Source organism: Chelon labrosus, assembly GCF_963514085.1.
Source record: "Chelon labrosus genome assembly, chromosome: 10".
Taxonomy (NCBI): Eukaryota; Metazoa; Chordata; class Actinopteri; order Mugiliformes; family Mugilidae; genus Chelon; species Chelon labrosus.
In genome coordinates, this window is record NC_140360.1 from 17,972,778 (window position 1) to 17,990,302 (window position 17,525).

Below are 17,525 nucleotides of genomic sequence, written 5' to 3' on the forward strand. Positions count from 1 at the left end.
TGGGCCTCTAGCTGCAGCTAATCCCCCTCACCTGCAGCGAGTGCTCCCCCCTTTTTTCCTCTGACCCTGCAGCCCCCTACTTCCCTCCTTGTCCCCCCCTCCTGTCCAGCACAAACACTCATCCCGAGACAAGCACATGACTCGTTGCACTCTGTCTCCTCAGGTTAGGGCCTCACACTCGATTTAAATCTGGCTTCGGCCAAAGAACTGCAGGGGTCTCGGTCTTTCTGGAACAGAAGAAAAAGGACCCCGGCAACCTGTGGTCTTCCACACATTAGGTTTTTTTCAGCTTGGGTGAGGGGTTATTCCTCGTCACTAAGAGATAGCAATTACTCAGAAATTAAGAGCCATTACTACGGAAGCAGCTTGTCAAAGTCACTCAAGGGAAAGGGGGACCTTTGGTAAAGCTGCACATTAGGAGATATTCAGGGTCAGGTCAGGGGCAAGGACCTCTTCTCTTTAGATCCTGGCTCCCACACACTCTGACCAGGCCTTCACACTATGAAAGAAAGACCACAGTGCCTCTGCAAACACACACAGCATGCCTGCCAGCAGTTCTGAAAGGTGGGGACTCTGGATGACCTAATAGTTATAGAATCTAAGCAAATTTCCCTGTTTAAACAATGAAGCTGCATGACTGCAACATGACTGCAACATGATGCAACGAAGAGACAGAAACAGCATTTGAAGGGTTTGTTGATGAAGCAATAAGTTCAATTTACTCAAGATGTCTTATTTATTTAATGTCATTTTAATTCCTGGGGGTTAAAACAGCAGCAATTAGTCATCTGATGCAAGAAACTGAACCTGCTAACAAAAGAGTGAACAACATTTATAGCACACTGCCCTAAAACACATGTTGGCCAGCGTTACCGTTACGCACAACCATCATCAAAATTATATTTAAAAATCACTTCCACATGACTAGCAGAAACAATATATATTTAGTTTCTCACAGACTCTAACCACTGCCAATTAAAGTCCCACCCACCTCTGCTGAAACCACCACACACACACACAAACAGAAACACACACATACAGTAGACAAGTAGCAGCAAGCTCAGATAGAGGGTCTCATTACTGAGGGTGGAAATGGGGATTTTTCTAAACGCGACCATCTTAACTCTAGGCCTGCTACTTTACACCGATGAGGTGCTAACTGGCCCACACGCATTCCTTAAACTTATTTATGGGCACAGATTGCAAGTGTGGACTGACCTTTACCTTGAAGAGGGAGACTGGCAGCTTCCTGCAGTCACTTTCTGCTTGATGTGATGTGACGTGAACGGATGAGAACATCAGGACTCACTACTACTGCATTATAAGCTAACACACTGCATGATACTTTATAAACTTCTGGATATAAGGTAATGTGGTAATCTAGTTATTGACTGGATATTGTGGTCTGCAGACCCAAGTTTTTGTTTGTTTGTTTGTTTGTTTTACTGAATCTGTGTGTTAAAGTCCTGGCCAAATAAAGGATTATCTAACTTAATAAAAACTTATAAAAAAATATGCTATAAAATGCAGTTTAATATAATCTAAGTAACAATAAACACATGGCCCTCTTTATACTATGGATAAATATATTTTGATTTGGGGTTAGTCCGCATTGTTAAATTCACATTTTTTTCCCCCACTAGAATCTCGTTGACAAATGCTGAACACTCTTTATTTACACAAAACATGTTGTAAATAATGTGAAAGTAATCAGCTTGTCCAATAATCAGAACATTGAAGTCAAAGCCAATCGTCTATTTGCAAATCCCGCGAGATTTCCACTAAATCTTAAACAGTTTGACAACAATTAGCCTAATAGGCCGCGTAATGGAATCCCACGTAGCACATCTGTTTTCTGAAGTTGACAAACTCCGTGTTCAACTGTTGAGAAATGTCCAAGTCGTGTCAGACTGCCGGGGTGCTGAAGAGGAAATCAGTCAGTAAGTTTACTTTTAGCTTCTCCGGCTGCCAGCTAACATAAACTTACACAACCTAACATACGCTAATAATACGCTAGATAATTGTCAGTTTAGTGTAACAGGCTTCAGCCAACGCGGAAATATAGATCTCTCTGTCAACTGAATATCAGTTTAATACAACTGGATTTTTATTTGCACAATTAAACTGATTGGTTAACTCACTAAAGTGCTCCTTTACTGCTCTGAAATGTGGTTTCCAGTTAGCTAGCTTCATCCTACACAAGCTACTGTTAAAAGCTGCCTATAGCTTCATGCTAACGCTACAGACACGTTATGTCACAGTAGAATAAGCGCAGGTATAAGTAATAAAAGGGTTATTGTTCTGTTTTATTTTGTCCCACTGAACCATTACACTGACTACAAGGAATAGTGCCAGGACCCTGAAACACTCATTCATTTTATTTATTAAACTTGTGGTTTTCAACATAATCATTAGGGGATTTTGTATAAATATAACAACAAACTCCCTAAACTCGTGCAAAAGAAGGACGGAGGAGTAAAAGGACATGAGAAGAAAATATGTGTTATGTGTGTGCATGTACATCAATCAGGTATAACATTATGACCACCTTCCTAATATTGTGTAGGTCTCCCTTGTGCCTCGAAAACAGTTGCGATTCATCAGAGAATGGACATGGGCCTTCTGAGGGTGTCCTGTGGTGTCTGGCATCAGGATGTTGTTAGTGGGGGCCTTTGGGTCCTATGGGTTGAGGGGAGGGTCCTCTCTCTGTGGATCAGGCTTGTTCCACTGCATCCCACAGATACTTGATCAGTTTGAGATCTAGTGAATTCGGAGGCCAGGTCAACACCTTGTGCTGTTTTTCATGTTTATTTTTTTGTTCCTTAACCATTTTTGTGTGTGTGTCTGTGTCAGGCTGCATCCTGCTGGGGATGGCTGCTGTCATCAAGGAGTGTCATTGCTATGGGGTGGGGGTGCTTAGTCTGGTCTAGGTGGGTGGTACATGTCTAAATAACATCCACACGAATGCCAGGTCCAAAGGTTTCCCAGCACAAGATGGTCAATGTTATTTACTTCTTCTGTCAGTGGTCATAATTTTATGCCTGATTGGTGTATAAAAACACTCAATACACATAAATATAACTACTACTACTACTACTACTCCTACTCCTACTAATACTCTATACACAGCATAACTGTTTTGCCACAATATCTGACACAGTATGTATATGTTTGACATCTCTGGATGTATTTGACTGTTGTGACCAAATTTGCAAGTCAGTCAACAGCACTGTCATCGGTGTGATGTTGTACCTTGAATTGTTAAGTTCTTGTTTTGGTGGGTATATTCATACCCGTTTCTGTAGACATCTAGTAAAGAAAAAAAGGAGCCCTTGGGTTGACCTTAGTGTTATTTGTTGTGTTTTTGATATTTTATCATCCTCACTGTGTTTTTATTTCTAGCAGGGAAATTTTGACTCGCATTGAAAGTGTAATCCTTGGAATAGTGACCAGTCTGTCCAAAGATGAGGCCCCTGCCCTGGCACTGCCCAACAGATCCAGCTGGGCCAACGTCAAGTAAGTTGATTTAAACACACTGTAGCGTGAAAATGTTTTTCTCCTCCTCACCCCGAACACTGCACTCATTTTACGCACAGACTGTGTGGGATCCATGTAAGCCTCTTGACCTTTTAAAGATAAACACAAGCAGTCTTGTTGTGTAAAGAAATAAATAAACATTTACAAAGAAGTTTTTTTTTGTGGAAGGTCAGGCCACACAAGATGATTAGACGGAAGTTGTATTTCCTTAAAAAGTAATATACACTCCAGCTCTGTCTGAATGTATATTTTAAGCAGGCTACCGTGGCAACCAGGTAGTAAAAAAATAAAAAAAATAAAACTTTCAACTTCAGTTCAAAGAGATTGAATCTGAATAAACTTCCTGCTGCATAAAAGACGACAGTGTGATAAGGACTTTAAAAGCACTGCGCCTACACAGATTTGTAGAAGGCTTTAATGTGACTAGGATGTGGAGACCTTTTGCCCAGACCAAAGCCAACTGTCTGGTCTTGTTTTGATCAAAACTTGCGGAAGCTTAAAGCAAGTTATGTCTCAACCCTTTTAAATGTGAGGATCGCACAGGTTTCGTAGATGAATGAGGAAGGTGAGGAGCTGTCTCACAGGTAGCCCTCAGGCTGTGGGGAATTTTAGATAACTTACAGGTGGGATCTCATTTTCAAAGCTCCAGCAGCGAAAAGTGGCGCACACCGTCTGTGTATGTTTATTTAATGGCCTCTTTTCTACCCCTGCTTTCCATATGAACTTCATTATGTTTCTTTTTCATTACTTCCCAATTAAGTTTTGACAGTGCCATCGGGCTTCAGATGAGTTCAGGGCATTCTGTCACCACCATTAGGAGCGACTGTCCCTCATCTGCCACTAAATTTGGTGAGAAGACACACAGAGCTCTGTTTTTATATTTTGCTTCATGTGCAACTTATCTGTTCTCGACAACCGACATTCCTTTCTGTCAAAAAGCCTTTACGCCAGTTCATGTGGCTTCCATTTATATTCATTGTGAACATATGCATAAACTGCACAAACGGCAGTAAAAGTCAGACTTAGTTTTGGATGACAAATTGGCACAGACAGAACATGTTGAAAGAGGCTTTTTAGGATAGGTTTTTCACATGGATAGAGAATATGTGTTTTCCCCTCTTCCAGCCTTTTGAAAATGTGATAAAACACTTTTGATAGTCATGTTTGATGAGGAAATTATTGTTTTTGTTTCTCTTTCTGAAGCACAAATCCTCAAGATCATGTCAGTCATCTACAGACTTGTGCAGAGCAACTCCTATGCTACAAAAAGGTTAGCCATCCTTCATGCACTTTTCACTTACTCTGAGTAAAACTGTCCTTGAGGACATTGTTGTTGTGAAGCATTTTGGTTTTTGCTGAATTTCTGAAATGTTCTGTTTCCACAGAGACATCTATTACAATAATACACAGCTGTTTGGTTCACAGACAACGGTTGATAGTATAGTAGACGACATATCCTGCATGCTGAAGGTTCCACGCAGATCGCTGCATGTGGTGAGTGTGCATGTCCAAGTTTATGTGAAAGATGGCTTACATGATTGTGGGATTATGTAGCAGAAAACACAAACCTCAGATATTAAAAGCTTGTAGGAGAATTCCTTTGGATATTAGATCAGGTCGCGCAGATGAGCTCTGTTAGTTTAGTATTTTATTTTTGCTCTGCTTTATATCTCAGGAAACACCTGCGCATAAATATGGCTCTTCTGATCAAGCGGAAATGGATTTAAAGCTATATTCAGAGAGGCAGCCTCTGAAACATTTGTGTGCGTGTAGTGTATGTGTGTGTTAACATGAGCATGTGTTTATGCTTTTCTATCATCAGTTGGCCACATCCAAGGGCTTAATCTCAGGCGATCTATGCTATTTGGAGGAGGATGGCACGAGGATCGACTGCCGCTCCAGCTCTGCTGTAAGTTCCCCCAGCAACCTAAATCAACTGCCCCATCAACTGAATGAGTATTCATGTTAACACAATGAGAAACATCATATCAACTGTTGCTGGATTTATAGTTTGAAGTAAAGAGGTCGCAGCTTACCTCCTCAAAATTGCAACCACCACCCTGAGCTGCGACAGCTCGTCAAGGCCTTTTTAGCTCAATGTCACAATTCAGGAATTTGCCCCAGGGGGCTGTACAGTATGCATGGCATATGACACCATCTGTCTCTAGATCCTCAATATGGATAAGGAAAATACTCTCCCTGAAACTAGGACTGATCTGGGTGTGCAGATGTGAATCGTGCAAGATTTGTAGCTGTGGGGATGTCAAGAACTGTGACTTGTGCGCATGTTTGTGGTTTCTCCTACTAGTTACTGGTTTCCACTGCCAGTGCAGATTGTTGGCGATGAGAACAACAATTTGCAAGTTGAAGTAAAGCTCAGTACTGCTGCTTTTCATTAACGCACGTTTAGCAAAGCAACCTCCACTTCACAGAGGATCACATTCACAGTGAACATGAATAATGTGATGTAATCATGGAATAATCATGGAATACAGTAGTCCCTCGCTATAACGCGGTTCACCTTTCGCGGCCTCGCAGTTTCGCGGATTTTTTTAGTGCAATTTTGCATGCTTTTTTTTTTTTTTTTTTTTTTTTTTTTACAGCACATTTTTACAGCGCATTGTTTTCTGCGTCCTGATTGGCTAAGGGAGAGCCCGCGTGTCGTCTTCTGCGTCCTGATTGGCTAAGGGACTGTAGACCATTGTCAATCAATCTCCTCCGTACGTGTCTCTTGTACAGTACAGAATGCGTTCAGCTTGCCAAATTTACATATACAGTATCTTTGATCGCTGGCAGTGTGACTGAAGTTATTGAGAAAAGTGTATAAAGTGTGTAGTGAGGGGTTTTGCAACCTTAAAACATTTATAATCATTGTAAAAAATAAAGGTGACTACTTCGCGGATTTCGCCTATCACATTACAGTGGTCCCTCGTTTATCGCGGGAGTTACGTTCTAAAAATAACCCGCGATAAACGAGGGACCACTGTAATGTGATATTCAGTTATATCACCTTAGGCAACACAGTGTGTTAATATGTCTAGTGCTGCTGTGATCCTCTCAATAGTTAATAGTCTTGTGTAGTGATTTTTCCACCTTACTGGTACCTTAAGCACTTTACAAGTAGGAATGTCCTGATCGGTATCAGGAGTTCAGAAACGGTTGAATGGGACTGAGCAAGTAGCCAAGGCCAATCTTTTTTATTAGTTTTACAGATGCTGTTAATCAAAACCAAACATTAAAGAACGCGGCTACTTTACTGTCCTGATGCTGATATAAAGAAATTTAACTTGGTTATGTGTTTTATTAAAACCATCCAGCTCTATGTGTTTGTTTTTCTCTTGTGATAAGCGCCACTGTCCTTTTAGTTTCTTTACTTTTACTTATTTTCTATAACAAAGAAGCCTCTACTGTTGTCTTAAACATGTTTAACAATTGCTTCAAGACTTTTTTTTGTTTCTTAATGCATTGCAGAGCTCTTTGAGTTTCACGCATAAAGGCCTCGGCTCGGACGCTACTCAGTATTAAGGATTATTAATGGATTCAGTGTGTTTTTACGGAACCTCCAAAATATGCAGAGGGCCCAGGTATTTAGGTTGTTGGGACAACTCACTCAACCACCCGAGGCTTAGCCGTCGGTTGGCTTCCAACAAATTTGACCCCAAAATGTCTGCCATAGATAAACATGGTTGAACTACAATTAACCTTTTGCAAATTAGATTTAAAGGTTTTCACCCTCAGCTTCACCTTCATAAACTGCTCATAAAGTAATTTTCTTTTCAATGACAGGTTCAACAAAACAAACACTTGTAACTTTTTTGAATCTTTTATGCCTCATCGTCAGCTTCTACCTCACAATACTGGCAACGGCTCGCTATGTGCAGTCTAATGCAGTTGATGTAAATGGGTGTCACATAATAACAGGCGCATGTCTTAGTAGAACGTCTGATGCCGCCTGTGCTGCACAGCACCATCAAATGTCAACAGCTCCACATGTTACCTTTCATTCAACCAACTTTTACCAACTCATCCAATTTTATGACTTTGTTTTGTTTACAGGCGGTTTCGGTTTCGTCAAACATTGGTGGGATTAGAAGTATCCTTTCTATACATGCCGTCCCTTTTTGCAACACTTTAATATTGAGCACATCTATGTGTTTCTGTATAAAGAGAAGACTAAAATGGATTCCACAGGTGTTTTCCTAGACCATGTTCAGATATTGTATCATCTGCAAAATTCGTCATGATAGTTGAGAAGGATGCGACGTTCCAGAGGCTGCTGGATGACGACTTCTGCGCAAAGCTCTCTCCTTGCATCATGATCACGGTGTGTTACATTTTCTTCCACTACATTTTGAGGGATTTTGTACTTCAAAGTGATTCTGTTGACTTGTGTGTTTTGTGTGATTCAGGGTAAAGGCGTGCCAGATGTGAACAGCAGGCTGATGGTGAGAAAAATTTGGGACACGCTGCACATCCCCATCTTCGCCCTGGTGGATGCTGACCCTCACGGTACCACTGAACAGCACATACTTTGCATACTTCCACACATTTAACAGCACTTGACTCTTGTTTCATCTCCACACACACACACACACACACAGCTGTGTTGCATGTCCCACTAAGCTTGCAAATGTTAGCACCTGTCCAGTACGTCATGGTGCCTGGTCTGGCTGCTATTCCCGTTGGCGTGATCTCGTCCAGGCGGGATGGCTCAGTTTCCGTCCGTCTCCATACCTCTAACCCCTTTCCCATTGCATGGCGAGACACATATGTAATGCTTTAGTCTGTTCAAAGCTCCGTTACACATCTCACAGGATAATTGCTCTGGTATGTCGGTGATTGCAGCATTTCTCTGTCTATCCCTCTGATTTTCCCAGGCATTGAGATCATGTGTATCTACAAGTACGGATCAGTGGTGAGTCCTGCCATGCCAGTTTTTCCTGTACTCTACATTATCCTATCCGGCCTGTTCAGTGTCTCTCTTGTTAACAATATGTAATTATGCCCCTGAACCAGTCACGCATCTAAGACATTGTATGGCGGGGGAACGTTGTGTAGCAAACTCTTTTCTCGATTTCTGCCATGTTTGTGTAATCATTCTTGTGTATATTGACTTCATTGTGAGCATGTGTAAGGACATAACCGCATTTTGAAGGTAGAGTGCTGATTATCCGTGTATTTGAGATTTTTGTGCGTCTGAGTGTGCGCGACTGGGCGTGTGTGCATGTTTTTTTTCCACAGGCGATGTCGTTTGAGGCCCAGAGTCTGACCGTCCCCAGCGTTATGTGGCTAGGCCTCCTCCCCTCTGACCTCCAGAGGTTTGGACTCAACATTCGCTACTTCCTACTTCCTCCTCCTGCCTCTAATTGGGATTATATTCTGGGGACATTTAGATTGTTTGTTTTGGTTTCTGTTGCTGTCGCCCTCACTTTTTTTTCCATCCAGGGAGCTGCATCTGAGAACATATTGAGTTTTAAGTATACATCTTCTTTAACAAATTTAGGCTATAGGGGATTTTTGACATACATTTAATTGTAGTCTGGGCAGTTTTTGTGTGTTTCCCCCCCGAATATGTACATACAGTAACTCCTCAATGTAAAGAAACACTCTAGTACAGGGATAGCTCATCAAAAGCGTTTGAAGGTAATTACTTGCAAATGAATTTAGCCATGTAAAATAAAATCTGGACTTCATTCCTGAGGTTACGAGTTCCAGAGGAAGCCTTGATCCCGCTCACCAAGAGAGACGAAAGCAAGCTGAACAGCCTCCTTAAAAGGCCGTACCTAACCAGCCAACCTGACTGGCAGAAAGAGGTGAGAGGAAAGAACAGAAAGAGCAGGTGCTGTAATGTAGGATGGAAGTTGGCCTGCATATGAAAATGTTTGTCTGAGGCACCCTGTTGATATTTTAAAAGACAAAAAGGTGTTCTTCCTCAGAGGTGTTTTCTATGACGCATAGAGAAGGAATGTGTATGAGAGGACTTGTAGCTACAGAGGATCCATTCTGTTGTGGAGTGATAGTTAAATGCTTCGTGATTTATGTTTGCACTGTTTCCTCCTTCATGCGTCCAGGTATTTTGTGTTTGCTCTTGTTGTAGATGGAACTAATGCAGGAGAGTAAGGTCAAGGCTGAAATACAGTCCCTGGCAGCCATAGGTCCTGACTTCCTCACTAGCATCTACCTGCCCAACAAGCTGCGCTACGGAGGCTGGGTATGAGCACGATGCTGACACTTAGTGGACTAACAAGTGAACTGATATAACTGATAAGGAATGTTTGGTTAGGAATGTTTGCCTATTACTGTGTTTCAAAATCATATTAAAATGTTAAAGTCAAAACGTGTTTGGTCTTTATATCATTGTTGGCATTACTTGCCAGATGTTTGGAGCTACAGTTGTAAAGTCATGAAACACACTATGTCCATCATTTTATTGTTATGTTTAAATTATTTAGTAATTAATTCTGATGAAAAGACCTCAAGACCACACATGACAGATTCATGAAAAGGTCTTGAGATATATATTGTTAAGAAGAACAATAAAACATTAAGTTAATTAAACATTGCAGGCACGCTATAAAAATACAGACATGAATAAAATATAAGTAACTATTAGAAGAAATAAGACAGAGTATGTTGGTCTGGATTACTTTGTGAAATGACACTTGTCAGATTTCCATTCTTGTATTATTGAATAATTATTGATGAATTTATGTTGACAGTATTTTCATATTATGATTTGTCACAGTCAAACTAATTATCTTCACATGCAGTGGTTTAATCCAAAGCACTGCATATTTATATTAAGTGATAATAGCTCTTGATCTCAGAAGTATTTAGCCAAATGCCACACATGTAGTAGTAAGTAAAATGTGTGTTATACACTCAACAGAGACACTTCATATTTTTACTTCTATCAACCTAACTACTTTGTTGGAGATGTTTTTGTGTCATATCTACTACTCGTTGTAATAAGTAGTATCTTAGTGGTTAATCGAGCTGGAATACTCTTTGGTAATATATGAGAAAGAGAAGAGAGCTGATAAAATCTAATTGTTTGACCATGGAAAATACACGTTTAGCAGTAAATTATACATTTTGTTTGGCTATTGTTAGATGCAATAGCCCCACCTGCTGGCATTAATAAGCAAACATCAGGCATGGAGGCAAAGTCTTGTTTAATATCACTGATATCACTGCTTTTATTTTCAGTTGTAGCCTACAAAACGGTAAGGCTTTTTGTCACATCATGAAACAATGCTTTTTATAAATACTATTTGACTTAACGTGTGAATGAGGATGATATTTCAGAAATGTAACAGAAAAAAAGGTTTGAAATAGCATGTTATATAAACATACTGTTACTATCAACAAACTGTGAAGTATTTCGCAGGAAAACCAGCATGTTTTTATCATACAGTCACTGGTTTTAATAGATCTATATGAAGCCACACCTCCTCCTACCAGTATAGTGGCCATGCTGAGGCACTGCTGCAATCAGCTGCAGTGAGCAATGAGGTATCAAAATATCTTTGTCGAATTCTTACATTTATTGAACTTAAAAATCTGATCTTAGTTTTGTTAATATCCTGGTCAGTTTCAAGTTGTTCCTACTCCACCATTTTTCACAAATGTCTCTGGATAGGACACTATGTCTCCTGTGTGGACAACAAGGGGATGTTAGTATGTTAGACTGTTGAAGGGTCTGCTTTTGCAATATATTAGGTAAGCTTTTGGGGGCTGGAGTTTCTTCTAATGAAAGTGCACAGAAGCATTTACAGGATAAACCAGGTGGGTAAATCTGAGAAATAAATATAGGATAATGTAGAAATATATCAGAGCTAGTTTATATGCCATTTTGGATAACTCCTTCCATTTCTATCGGATTAAGGTCGGGACTTTGACTTGACTTTAAACGTTCTTCTTTAACCATTCTTTTGTAGAATCACTTGTGCTCTCGGGGGTAATTTTTTTCCATGACCCAGTTTTTCTTAATATCAAGCTCACTGACCGATGTCCTGACATTTAATTTTGGAATTCGCTGTTATCTTTCAGAATTCACTGGTCCATCAATGATGGCGAGCCAGCCTGGCCCAGACGCAGTAAAAAAGGCCCAAACAAGAACATGACCATCTCCATGTTTCACACGAGATGAAGTTCTGATCTTCTGAATCCAGAATTTTTGGGGGTTTTTTTGTCTCCAAACATGATGAGACTCAGTTAAAACAAAAAATTCTGCTTTGGTCTCCTCTATCTACAAAACATTTTCCCAATAGTCTTCTACTGGAGAACAGTGGCTTTGTCCTTGAAGCACAGGCAGATATGTAGAAAATTCTAAAGGGCACAAAAACCGTAAAATCCCTGTATAGATTAAGTCTTAAACGCATCTTAATCTACTTCTTAGATTTGCCTTTTATCCTCTGTTAGGATCTGTGGGTCAAGGCCAGCTCTTTCAAAGCAGTTCGTTTTAATTGAACATCTCCTTTGACTTTGTGGATTTGTAGTTTCGTTTTGTAACGTGCGAAGTTCTGTTGAAGTTATCTCTTTCATCTTAAACCAGATGGCTCTTCTCCTCTTCTGCCTTAGAGAGAACCACAGCGTTGTCGTAGCAAGACAGGTCCTTGAGAGGCCTGCCCTTTTCCATTTGTCAGGGACAGCTGACTATGGAGCAGAGTGAATGAAAGTAGCCTCTCAGGCTCTTTACATAACACATCGTCCCTGGTCTCAGCGGTCACAGCTTCATGTGGCGTTGGTCATGTTTCGCAAGGCATTTTTCATCTGGTACATTAAATTGGATTGTGATGTATTCAGGTAAGAAAGTGGAAAAACTGTAGATTAAGGGAGAATTTACTTTCTTACTATTATGATGCCATTTGTCTCTATGTATTATATAGTTATGTTGAATTACCGCTGAGCAGGTTAAACTCTCTTGTGTCTGATCTTAATAGAATGTATTTAATACATGTCTGCTCTCCGTGAACATGTCCTTTATCTCCTTCTGATTTAGGTCAAGAATACCTCATATGGACTCGGTGAGCCACCCGTGCCCTTTCCTATCTGTTGTGTCTAGTGTTTTCCTCCACCTATATGGGAAGTCATCACTGGTGAGCTATGCCCAAAGGTGTCCTGTGATGATGGACCTGGCCTCTACACCTCTGGCCAGATGCCTGTCCTCTTCAACGTTTGCGTCGAAAGGCGCTCCAATGAATGACGGTCAGTTGTACGGCAAACATTACAATGGATTCAATCTCAGAAACACACTGTTAATGGCAATCGAGTATATTTTGTGAACCGTAATTTAAATTCATGTGTTCTGCAGATCCAAAGCATGAAGTGAAATTGCCAAAAGGCCTCGCAACACAACCTGCTAGCCAGTCTGTCGGCTCCAAATGCCCTTTCTTGGCTGCGGAGATGGTGCAGAAAAACAACACGGTAGTACGAGAGGCCGGGAGGGAGCTGCAGGAGGACGTCCAGGAGATGCTCTCTCTCTGCACAGGTAAACTTTTATCTGAACATCCATAAAATATGTCAGTTGTGGAAATTGTGAAAGGCCATCCTGTTGACCTCATCCTACTGTGACATTTAAAATGCACTCCAAATGAATGCCATGAGTTGATTTAGAGATTCCTAAATGCCCCCTTCTTGAATATGGAAAGCAGGTGTGGATTTGTCAGACCTCGGCGTGGCGGGCGAGGTGGACAAGGCCGACGCGGGGGCAGCAAAAAATCTTCTCAAACCCATATCTTTCAAAGCATCTCACCTGCTAAAGGACAACCTGCCTCAAGGTAAGTATTTTCTTCTTAATGAATTGTATGTGTAATAGATTTGAAGCTTTTAAACCCTCTGTTTGTTTGTTTTTTTCTCTCGTTCAGTTGCCACATTTCAGTATGACAGGTTTTTTGAAAAGAAGATCGAAAGCAAGAAAACAGACCACACATACAGGGTTTTTAAGACGGTGAACCGGTGTGCCTCCTCGTTCCCCATGGCAGACGACTACTCTGAGTCTTTTCAAGCAAAGAGAAACGTGTCAGTGTGGTGCAGCAACGACTACCTCGGTATGAGCCGTCACCCCAGAGTCACCCAGGCTGTCATGTGAGTAGACACATCAGGGACCAGTAATCCTGCTCAGTGTGATCAGATAAAGCTGTAGCGTTATTATAGTAAAGAGTCTCTATTTTCTTTTAGGGAGACTGTTCGAAAGCATGGTGCTGGTGCAGGAGGGACACGAAACATTTCGGGAACAAGCAAATTCCACGTGGAGCTCGAACATGAACTTGCCGACCTGCACGGCAAGGATGCGGCACTGCTGTTCACCTCCTGCTTTGTAGCCAATGACTCCACATTGTTTAGTTTGTCGAAAATGCTTCCAGGTACTTTAAATTTAAATTCAAAACTGCAGCATGCCTCCGCTTTGATACAAACTTGTAATGTACTTGCTCAGAGATTTTCTGATTTAGTAGAGCTGACATTTTCTTCCCTTTCTTTTTTTTTGATTCTACTAGGTTGTGAAATCTACTCTGACGCTGGCAACCATGCCTCAATGATTCAGGGTATACGGAACAGCGGGGTCAAGAAGTTTATCTTCCGTCACAATGACGTCAGCCACCTACAAGAGCTGCTTGGGAGGTCCGACCCTTCCACTCCAAAGATTGTTGCCTTTGAGACGGTGCATTCGATGGACGGTAGGTACACAGCCCTTACACTGAGGGCTAATTTAAAGTGACATTAATTGTCTGACATTTAACAAGTTGTAATCTGGAAAACAGGCATTTTTAGAATTTGCTATTTCAGCCTGTCAGTTTATTTATTAAAATCACGTTGCTGTGCTTACAAGAAATCACAAATCTAATCTGTTAAAGTAAACAATGAATCACTGGTGTGCTTACAACCCATACAAATAACCCTGAGTACATTTGACTTGAACAGATTAGAAGTTTTTTTTCTGTTTTATCGTGTGATCTGATGAATGCTGTGCTCTTTTCAGGAGCTGTGTGCCCACTTGAAGAGATGTGTGATATTGCCCACAAGTTTGGCGCCATTACCTTTGTGGATGAAGTGCATGCTGTGGGTCTGTACGGACCCAGAGGGGGAGGGATTGGAGACAGAGATAAAGTCATGAACAAAATGGATATCATCTCCGGTACCCTGGGTAAGTGAAGGCCACGGGAGTGAGACGAAACATTTCATAATAACATTGTCTATTACTTATCTTATGGGGTTCATTTCCAGGTAAGGCATTCGGCTGCGTGGGCGGCTACATCGCCAGCACCAGCGCTCTGGTGGACACAGTGCGCTCCTACGCTGCAGGGTTCATCTTCACCACTTCCCTGCCTCCCATGGTGCTGGCAGGGGCAAAGGAGTCCATCAAGATCCTGAAAGGTGAAGAGGGCCAGGCGCTCAGGAGGAAACATCAGAGGAATGTCAAGCTGCTCCGACAGATGCTGATGGACTCCAGCCTTCCAGTGGTCCACTGCCCGAGCCACATCATTCCTGTCCGAGTAAGAACAATTCTTGCAGCAGATTGGCCTAGAAATATTTAACTACAGAACAATTTGTCTAACTACCAGGCCACCTGCCAGTATAGCAACACCCAAAGTATTTTTTTGCTGAATATGTAGTGTCATAGCATGAGTTTTTTTATAGTCCAGATTAAATTTAAGATGTTTTGACGTGTGAATTTGTGTTTTGCAGGTTGCCAATGCAGAGAAGAACACTGCGATCTGTGACATAATGATGTCCCGTTATAACATCTACGTCCAGGCAATCAACTATCCCACTGTGGCTAAAGGAGAGGAGCTGCTGCGCATTGCCCCCACACCACACCACACTCCCCAGATGATGCACTACTTTGTTGGTACGTCCTCTTGGAATGAAGTTGCCCATCTCGTTGCGTTGACTTCTGTTTTCCATAATAAGTTTCTAGGAAAATATCATTTAAATGAATGAAATGAACCAGTAGTGGTACCTGGCCAGAAAAAAATACATTGCAGAGTAGTATTTTAAAAGTCATTACAAACCGATCATTTGGGCAGTTTTAGACTGTTGTATCCTCACTTCCTTGTGCCTTTTCTCTCCACAGATCGTCTGGCGAAGACGTGGAAGGAGGTGGGTCTGGAGCTGAGGCCACACTCCTCAGCAGAGTGTAACTTCTGCCAGCAGCCTCTTCACTTTGAGCTCATGAGTGAGAGAGAGAAGTCCTACTTCATAGGCCTGAGTCACATGGTATCAGCAGTGTCCTGACGACATAAGAAACACCAAATCCCAGTAATCATGATGCTGTTTAATTTATTTACATTAAATATTTTACTACATGTAAAATGTGTGTGCTTTAGTTGTTCATTTACTCTTCTATGTTAGTTTTTAAATAGACAGAGTAATGGGATTTTTGATTAAGTGCTGAACCAACGTTTATTTAAATACATGGACATAATTTCCTTCACAAATGACACATCCTGGGGTACTCCTAGTAAGTATTACTAAATCCTATATATATTATATTATTTAATATAGTTGTATGTCTGGATCCGTTTTTGGTGACAGATCTGATTACTCCAGGGAAAAATCTTTCGAGAGGCGTTCAGGCGTCCTTCACTGATGTTTTTTTTTTTCTTGAAAAGGTTGTTTTGTTGTTACCTTCCACTTAAGTCAAAAAATTTTCTCTTGGATCTCTTTAAACTTCTTAGCTCCTCATAGTTCCTAGTCCCTCGGTGCCGAGTCAACACTGAGCAGTCACTGTTGTAGTTCTGATTGAGTCCATGATAAACATGCTGGACCCTGTCTGATCCTAACAAATTTATTTTGGTTTCATCTGACCAAATAATGTGCTGCCAATATTCATTAGGCTTCCTTTCAACTTCTTTGGCAAGTTTTAATCGGACTTTTTGCTTTTTGCTTTCTTACTCCCCCAGGCAGTTAAGCTCCGACTGAACACAGGCTTTCATACATTTGTACATATCCGTTAAAATCTACTTAGATAAACAATTTTGTGGTTTTGTGGCACCTGCAACAAATCATATACAGTCCATGTGATGAAACATCCCTCGCTTCCATGCACAGTTATTAAATAATTACCTCCAGTCCCCAATATGGTGGACCCATGTGTTTCTGGGCTTCAGTAGTTTTATTACAGTACATTTAGGTTTTGTTTTGATTGAGTTCTCTTTGTCTGCTTTCAGGACTTGTAAGCAGCACAGTATGTACACTGATCAGCCACAACATTAAAACCACTGACAGGTGAACTCAATAACATTGACCATCTTGTGACAATCCAATGTTCTGTTGTGAAACTTTTGGACCTGGCATTCATGTGGATGTTACTTAGACATGTAGCACCCACCTAGACCAGACCAGGCACCCCCACCCCATAGCAATGACACTCCTTGATGGCAGCAGCCATCCCCAGCAGGATGCAGCCTGACACAGACACAGACACACAAAAAGGTTTAGGAACAACTCAAAAAAACATGAAAAACAGCACAAGGTGTTGACTTGGCCTCCAAATCCACTAGATTCCAAACTGATCAAGCATCTGTGTGATGATCCACAGAGGCCCCTCCCCTCAACCCATAGGACCCAAATTCCCCCGCTAACAACATTCTGTTGCCAGACACCACAGGACACCCTCAGAAGGCCCATGTCCATTCTCTGATGAGTCACAACTGTTTTGGAGGCACAAGGGAGACCTACACTATATCATTAATCTGTAATGGGGAAAATCTTACTCTGCATTTATTCATCCTTTCGTACAAACAGCAGTGTGTACCTCGGAGCAGTGGGCTGCCACGCGTGCAGTTTGAGATGTTAATGTGCTTGCTCAAGGCATCTCAGCCGTAGATGCGGGACCCAAATATTTCTCTAACCACTATCAAAAATCTCTCTGCACATATGTGCCACACTGTGTATCTGATCGGTTCTCAGCAAAGATTATGTCTCATAACTAGTAGTAATGAAGCTGATTCTATCTGACATAACCCCCTAAAGGTCAGTTACAG

General features: G+C 41.3%; 1 protein-coding gene across 1 annotated transcript; it reads left to right on the top strand.

Annotated features, from left to right (window-relative positions):
- Positions 1-1,891: 1,891 nt before the first annotated feature.
- LOC311493807 (5-aminolevulinate synthase, non-specific, mitochondrial-like) lies at positions 1,892-15,774 on the top strand (the record flags this gene model as incomplete). The annotated part of the gene is made up of 24 exons (XM_084552591.1): positions 1,892-1,940; positions 3,348-3,516; positions 4,298-4,386; positions 4,741-4,807; positions 4,923-5,031; positions 5,360-5,446; positions 7,594-7,630; positions 7,752-7,861; positions 7,947-8,046; positions 8,415-8,452; positions 8,779-8,855; positions 9,239-9,350; positions 9,635-9,748; positions 12,212-12,345; positions 12,542-12,747; positions 12,854-13,030; positions 13,194-13,319; positions 13,407-13,626; positions 13,720-13,904; positions 14,037-14,216; positions 14,519-14,683; positions 14,764-15,032; positions 15,226-15,388; positions 15,614-15,774. 24 exons carry the CDS (start codon positions 1,892-1,894, stop codon positions 15,772-15,774), a joined length of 3,144 nt encoding a protein of 1,047 aa, XP_084408717.1.
- Between the last annotated feature and the right edge of the window lie 1,751 nt (positions 15,775-17,525).